The sequence below is a fragment of the Camelus ferus genome, chromosome 7, assembly GCF_009834535.1.
Source record: "Camelus ferus isolate YT-003-E chromosome 7, BCGSAC_Cfer_1.0, whole genome shotgun sequence".
Lineage (NCBI taxonomy): Eukaryota > Metazoa > Chordata > Mammalia > Artiodactyla > Camelidae > Camelus > Camelus ferus.
The window spans coordinates 51,521,144-51,529,216 of NC_045702.1; the positions used below are offsets into that span (position 1 = coordinate 51,521,144).

An 8,073-nucleotide genomic window follows, 5' to 3' on the forward strand; every position below is an offset into this window, starting at 1 on the left:
ATGCTTGTGACATATTTTTAAGATGAAAATTGATATTAGTTACTTTAATGCAGACAGAGCTATGCTCATTATTCTCCACACAGAACCCCTGGCAATAATTCACCTAGCAGTGCAGCAGTTCATGCAGATCAAAGCTGCATTATTTAAATGTGTCCAGGGGGCAGACTTTAGCTCCGTGCCTTATACTTTAAAGAAAAAAAACTAGTGGTTTGCGTCTTGAGAAACAAGATACCTTTAACTGAACGAGGTGTTTCATGCAAGCCCTCTAATATTTAAACTCCTGAATTCCTCCTATTATCTGGGATGAACCCCTTCCCTACCCTAAATACAGAACAACTGTGGGAATGCAAATCTCTTCAAATGAACAGAAGCATATTTTCATTTAAATGAAACCCGAATGTGAACTAGATTTAGGGGAGGAAATGGCAGAGAGAAAGTGGAGAGTGAGAGAGAGGAGAGAGAGAGAGACAGAGAAAGAGAGAAAGACTGTGCTTGCTATAGAATGTGCCTGGCTGCTTCAGCTCACAGACAACTGATGAAGTCCAACTCTGAAATTTCATGCAATTTGTATACCAAGCTCCTCCTTTTCTGTAGTCTTCTCTTCCATTGGTAAAATTTTTTTGCAGGGTCATGTAGGGATCCCACCCCTTCTCTGTGTTTTCACTCCGAAGCTCTACACAACTTTACACCTGAATGAACGCCAAACCTCAGTGGATATATAAAGGGAACCTGGAGGAAGAATTTCACAGTTACAGTGCAGAAGCAGAGGGAAAAGGAATTAACCAGCTCTCCAGCCAAGCAAATCCTCTCCTCACCATGCTTCCTCCTGCCATTCATTTCTATCTCATTCCCCTTGCATGCATCCTAATGAAAAGCTGTTTGGCTTTTAAAAACGATGCCACAGAAATCCTTTATTCACATGTGGTTAAACCTGTTCCAGCACACCCCAGCAGCAACAGCACGATGAATCAAGCCAGAAATGGAGGCAGGCACTTCAGTAACACTGGACTGGATCAGAACAGTAAGTGTGTTTTACTTGCTTGGATTTAGTTTTTTTCTTATTTGGTAGCATGAGCTCACATTCCCGGAGAATTGTTTCATCGCTAACTAACCTGAACCATATATGTTTTGCTAAACAATCTGGGAGTAATCTGCTGCATGTGTAGACTGGCGTTCTTCCCTACAGAGTTAACATAACTAAAACAGTGATTTGCTAATGTAGGCACAGACTTAAGTTTTATCAAATGTCCTGGAAGAAAATGTTCCCAGGAATTGAACTGTTGCTTCTTTAAAATCATGCAAAATGAGAATTTTAAAAAAGAGTTGTTCTGGATAGTTTAAATTCAGGCGGCTTCCTGATTGTTTCAGGACATGTGCAATTCTGATAGTGTATAAAGTTAACTAAGCAAAGCACGTATTGGAAATCACAAGGGAAAAAAAAGAAGCTGTTTGGGGAAAAAAAATTGCTCATGCTGACTTCTAAAATAAGTCTAGTGAAATAGTTGAAGCTTTGATGATGATTAATGAGAAAGAGGGATAAAACTAAAAATGTTGAAGAATCATATTTTTCTGAAATAATTCCTTATTAACCAGATCAAAATTTAGATAATTGTGTATTTCTGTGAAAGACCAGGGAAATTTCATAACTTTAGAGATTCAAAGTAATGACAGTATGGCAATATTTTGTATAGAAACTATTTTTCTTCTTTTCTGTTTGCTTAACTGACACACTAATTGACCACTAGCTAAAGAGATTCAAATTTTCCTCCTAATTTTTGCTTCACTCCTTTCCTTTAGAAGAGTTCACATGCTAATAATCAGGTTTTAAGAGACACAGTGCACAGGAAATCTGTTACAAATCTTTGGCTCTTCCTCAACTCCATTCAAGTACTAAAAGTATTTTTGACCTTTGAACAGTCAACGCAAATCTGACTGTTAATGTCTTTCTAAGAAAACCAAACTTTCATGAAGATGGTTGCTTTTACATACACAGGAAATAACTGATTGTGATTAGATTACTGAGCAATGTGGTAGGTATTCATTGTCAATGAACTGTCACTGCAAAAATGCCGAATCTCTGCATACACAGGAACAAAAAGCTAGACAAGTCAAAATCATCTCGCTGTTTCCAGGTGCATTCCTAAGGCAGCTGCAGGAAGGTGAACTGGAATCAGAATCAAACAGGCAGAGCACCCTGACCAGCCAGTTTACACTTTAATTTTAATCCCACACTTTATATTTGCACAGATGTGTGTGTACATACATAATTTTTTTTCATGGCTATCACATCCCTTTAGATTATGTTTAGACTTATTTAGACTTTAGACTATATTTCTTATCTCACCTTATAAGTACTGGGGCACAGAGTTGAAGTGGAACTCCTAATTCGGTATCTACTCATATTAGCTTTCAGCCTTCCATGGAAGACCCCTTCGATATGCCTTACAATTTTAATTTTTCCAATTTCAGCGGTCTATACTTTGAAATATATATGCTTTTCTAGTTAACAAGGCTTGGTGTTTTTTCAAGCTTATTACAGGCAATTCTCAAGTTTAGATAACAAAGTAGTGGAAAGGAATACTCAAATATTTCAAGATTAATTTTTGCTTTAATTACATAAGGCATGTAACAAGAAACAGTCAATTGGAGAACATACTTATCAAATTCAGATGACTAAACAAAAAGTTTGCCATGACGAACATTCAGGAAACGAACACCATGGTTCCTTCTGCAGTTGTAAATCAGACATGTTAGGCATTTTTCTGCCATAAAATTCATGGAAATGTAGCCAAGTTGTTATGGCAACCATACGTTCCTGATTTAGGGGCTTTTATATTCTTTGAAGGTTGAGTTGTAGTGACACTTTGCATTTCAAACATTTTAATATTTGTGTTTTTAAAAGATAGCTTGGGAATGTGTTTAAAATGGAGTAATTAAGTTTGATATGCAAAATGTCAGACATTGTACATGTAAGTATGTGTGATTCTCTGCAGCTGAATTTTATTATTGAAACAAAATATTACAGATTGCACTGTACACAATATTTAAAACACTTTCCACATTTTCTCAATAGATTTTTAAAAATACCTAATTAAAAGCACTTGCAGACATTAACTAATATAACCAGTGAGTAAAAGAACATTGAACATTTGCGTATACTCCTTTTAGCTCATTAAAGAATGAGTATTTACACATAGATATAAGAGCTGCTTAATCCTTACTGGGGAGTAAGACTAAGAAAATGGGATTTTCAAATACTTCAGTAAGCAATTAGCTAATGTTACACATGGAAAAAAAAAATCAGACCGTTTATTTTATTGCAAAAAACACCAGCCATATAAACATAATTTTCGAGAAAGTGTCCCCTAAAACCATGCAGGCAGATTTTTGCATTGGGAAAATAAAATAGGTGTTCACTTCCTGTTTGGCAGTTTGCTATCATTTCGGTGTTATTTTTGTCACTGCAGATTACTTTTTAAAAAAGTGTCTATTTGCTTTTTGCCTCTGATGCACATTTTCTTCATGTTTCCCGCAGCTCGAGTTCAGGTAGGTTGCCGGGAACTGCGTTCCACCAAGTACATCTCTGATGGCCAGTGCACCAGCACCAGCCCTCTGAAGGAGCTGGTGTGCGCAGGCGAGTGCTTGCCCCTGCCAGTGCTCCCCAACTGGATTGGAGGAGGCTATGGAACAAAATACTGGAGCCGGAGGAGCTCCCAGGAGTGGAGGTGTGTCAACGACAAGACGCGCACCCAGAGAATCCAGCTGCAGTGCCAAGATGGCAGCACGCGCACCTACAAAATCACGGTGGTCACCGCCTGCAAGTGCAAGAGGTACACACGGCAGCACAACGAGTCCAGTCATAACTTCGAGAGCGTGTCGCCTGCCAAGCCCGCCCCGCATCACAGAGAGCGGAAAAGAGCCAGCAAATCCAGCAAGCACAGCATGAGTTAGAATTCAGACTCTCAGAACTGGACTGACTAGTAACCATCTGCTTTACAGATTTGATTGCTTGGAAGACTTGAGCCTGCCACTGCTATTTTCTTACTTGAAAATATATGCTTCTGCTTTGATCATACCCAGCAAGCTGTCCTAAGTATCAGGAACTTCTTTGGGAATGGCTTTTTCTTTTCAAGTTTTTCAAGATGTACGCCGATCCACAAGTGTGATTTGCATTTAAATTACACGTATCCTGTAGTTTTAATTCCCTGCGGTTCTTGAAAGACTGGTGATACTATACACATCACTGAATCATTACTTTTTAAAACAGAGAAGTGTTTCTCCGTTACCGTCCACTCCCCAAACTATTCCCCGCACCCACCGCCCACCCCACCCCCAAAACAAAACTACTTCAAAATTGAAAAGTTAAAAAAAAATTTGTTGCCATGAAAATTCACGTCAACACTCAAGAAAGGTGCTTTTTTGATAATCTTCATGGGGACAGTTTAGCAGCCACAAGTGATCTCCCTCTGAAAGAGTCAAAGACCTTGTGACATTTCACTTCAAAAATAAGCCCTGTAGCTTTTTACAGTCTCATAGTACGAAATTATACCCTGCATGCTGACCCTTGCTTGGAATGGAATGCCAGAAATGCATGGCAGCAGCTAATAAGTAAAGCTGATTAACTATTTATTTGTCAATGTTATTATTTAATGAGCTTTCACATGTGATTTTTTTCAAAATGTTACTTTTTTTTTAATGTTTTGAAGCTTTTTCATGTACCTAAATATTTTCCTGTATAATTTGTGGTTCATCTAAAAATATGACAATTCATGCTGTAGATATGTAAAATAAATATTTGTCTCCTTATTACATATATGTTTTATCATGAACTCTATCAACAGTATGGATCTTTTTAAACCAGTAGGTTGCTTTGTAAAGATGAAATATGTAACACTCTCTTGTTTAATCTGTGCAATCAGAGGGTATCTTGACTTTCAGTTCCATCCATTTCTTTTAACAAAAATAAACACTGCTAAAAGTTATTGTCCTTGCCTCTAACATGTATAAAAAGAACATGTTCACAAAGACTACAAGATAAATGTATGAGAGTAATGGCTTTTTTTTTTTTATTAAGGCACATTCGAGTTTTGGTAGAAAATTCTATGGTAAGAGAAAAGAGAGGGAAAGGGAGGTCATCTCTTCAGTAAACGGCAACCCAGCAGTGAGTTGTAATAAGAACATCATATCTATGTATATCGAGGATGCCAAGTCTGCTGCTCATTATCATCACCTGGGAGGGGTAGAAGTCCCAATGCCCCGACTGAGGCTGCCATCTAAATTACACCATAGTTTCTGAAGATGGAGCTCAGATATCAGCAGTTTTTGAAGTTTTCCAGGTGATTCTAACATGGAATCATGAGAAAGGAATTGTGAAGAAATCACTACCGTCTGATGGGGAACTTTGAATCCTATTGCATGGCCCCCAAACCAAAAAATAAAACAACAAAGAAAAAAAAAAACCCTAATTTTTCAGTGTTTTCACATTCAAGCGACATCATCAGCCTTGAACAAGATTATACAGGTAAATGATTGATATGTCCTTTCAATCAATGATTGATCTCATCACCCCAAATGAAGAAAACAGAAGAGGCTTGGTTATGTATCGATAAGATCTTCTGGGTTTTCCTGTTTTGGGATCCTGAGCATGAGGAGCCCTAGTGCTTTTTTGTAGCAGGTTGTTCTTTCTGCAATTACAAGTCTAAAAGACACACGTATATTACATAAAGCATAGTAAGCTAAATAAGGACAGTAATGTTGTCCCTTCCCTATGAGAGGTAGGAGAGTCTCAACATATTTAAAGACAAGAAAACATTTCTAGATTTTTATAATCATGCTAAATATTGTATCACCTAATAAAATAACGACTAATTGTCCAATGTTGATTTATTTTCTAGTCTTACTAGCTAGATCTCAAACTACTTCATATAGTATCATTATATCAATACAGGGAACATTCATAATAATTATGTCACAGGTCGAATATACCAAAAATGTATTATTTCATATGTTTATTTTACTTGTCCATCATTGCTCAGTGTGGGATACTTAACAGAAGACTTAAGACATTTGAGCCATTGCGTCCTTCTTAACATAATAGCACTGTCTACAGAAGGCCTTAGAGATGATTTTAAAAATTAGTGTGTCCTTAGTTCTGAGGTGTAAAAAGGAGTTGATCCGACAGTGGCTTCACAATGAAGAAGACTATGTTGTTGTCTTTTTTCTGATGAAACATTGAAACAAAGGTTTTGGTGATGATAAAATGCTAGAATCTTCATCACTAATTTGATTGTTAATAGTGTTTAGTGAGTGAATGCACTAGAAAAAAATGAAATAGAATAAAGGAAGCCGATACATAAAAGATTGCTCTAGTCTCTGCTAAATCAAGAACTGAATCCATTTCTCTTGGTCACATTCAAGTTACTGATCCATTTCAGGACACGATGCATCGTGATGCATTTACTGCATGGCATTTAACATCAAACAACAGGAAAGGTCAGCAACCCATCAGAAAGGCTTAGGATACAATCAGGCTCTCAGTGAAGTAAAAATTTGAACAGAAAGAATAGCTTTGTAGTTATTATTTTAAAATGCTAAAAAGCACTTGCATCTTAATTGCTGATTATGTTTCAGTTTTTATTTTTTCCAGTTAATTCACATTTTCCAATCTGATTAAACTCTGCATAATTGCATTCTCACCTTAGTAACTATGATTTCAAAGTGGTGATTGTGATAATTTTGGCAGAGTCTGGCTTCTAGTTTACATCCATAATATTTATCCATGAAAGATTTATTTATCAAAATTATTTTGGCCAAGATTGATAAAGGGCTTTTTTCAAGGGGCTTGCTAGATAGATAGATAGATAGATAGATATTGATATTTATAGGTATATTAGATATACAGATAGATGTTTATATCAACGACAAGAATGAAAGAAAAGTTAATAGCACATATAATACATATAGTGTGCTACACTTAAGCTAAACATGGATGTGGAGCCTTCAGAAATACATATTTGCAAAAAAATTAATATTTTAACTACAAATCATTTATATTTAGTTATTTATGCTAGTTACAAATAACCACTAATTGGTAATACTTTGTTAGCCACATTTGACTTTATATTTTTTGAAAAACAATGAAAATTAGAGCATTTTTTTAATTATAAAAGACAATCCTTGCAAATGTTAGTCACTATATATAAAAATAGATTTTAAAAAATTCTTCTGTATAGCACAGGGAACTATATTCAGTATCTTGTACTAAACTTAATGAAAAAGAATATGAAAATGAATATATGTATGTATATGCATGGCTGGGACATTGTGCTGTACACCAGAAATTGACACATTATAACTGACTATACTTCAATAATAAAAAAAAAAAAAAGACCTAATCTTAATCCATTATTGCTCTATATCAAAATTAGTAAGGTTTTGCCAGGAGATCTTGCTGCTTTATTCACCCTACATGCTACTAGAGTGATTTTTTTTTATTATGTAATCTGATCTATCTATGTAGTGTGATATTTACTTTGATATTCAGTAGGTTATACTAGGCAGTTATGAATGGAAAGAATAGTATTTAGCCAGAGTAAAACCAGGAAAAATCCAAATTGCTGAGCAAAATTAAAGTCTTTGAAAGTTTCAATTTAGTGTGTTGAAATTTTTTTCCATGAAATTTAAATCATTATTATTATCAAATTATCAAAATCTAAATCATTATATTTGAAATTAAAGCATGGCTTGGATTAGACTTAACTCTTGAAAAGGTTATTTAGTACTAATGTGGCAATTAACTGCATACTGTAAATTCAGCTTTATGTGCTTTCTATAGTCACACAGTTCTAATGAAAAATAAAATGCATGGCAAGTCTTTGATGGAATACTTGTGGACACCCAGAAGGAGTTCAGTGGGAAAATAACTTGGGATCTTCAGTGCTAGAATGAATTCTCTTGTTAGAATGTTTCTTTCCCTCAAGGACAGATGCAATGACTCCCATCTTGGTTTAATTAGAACTGTGTTGAATTAAAATGAGTCTACATTTGTGAACGGAGTAGAATTTTAGCTGCTAG

At 35.6% G+C, this 8,073-nt stretch overlaps 1 protein-coding gene across 1 annotated transcript; it reads left to right on the forward strand.

Annotated features, from left to right (window-relative positions):
• The first annotated feature begins 539 nt into the window (after nucleotides 1–539).
• On the forward strand, nucleotides 540–4,982 carry SOSTDC1 (sclerostin domain containing 1). Its single transcript, XM_006191632.2, has 2 exons — nucleotides 540–1,021; nucleotides 3,536–4,982. Exons 1-2 carry the CDS (start codon nucleotides 694–696, stop codon nucleotides 3,949–3,951), a joined length of 744 nt encoding a protein of 247 aa, XP_006191694.1. The 5' UTR covers nucleotides 540–693; the 3' UTR covers nucleotides 3,952–4,982.
• Nucleotides 4,983–8,073: the final 3,091 nt, after the last annotated feature.

Bases quoted from the DNA above. Each gene is read 5' to 3' on its own strand.
- SOSTDC1 (XM_006191632.2), top strand. From the start codon at position 694: ATGAACGCCAAACCTCAGTGGATATATAAAGGGAACCTGGAGGAAGAA. The intron at 1,022-3,535 runs GTAAGTGTGTTT...TGTTTCCCGCAG, and splicing joins CACTGGACTGGATCAGAACA to CTCGAGTTCAGGTAGGTTGC.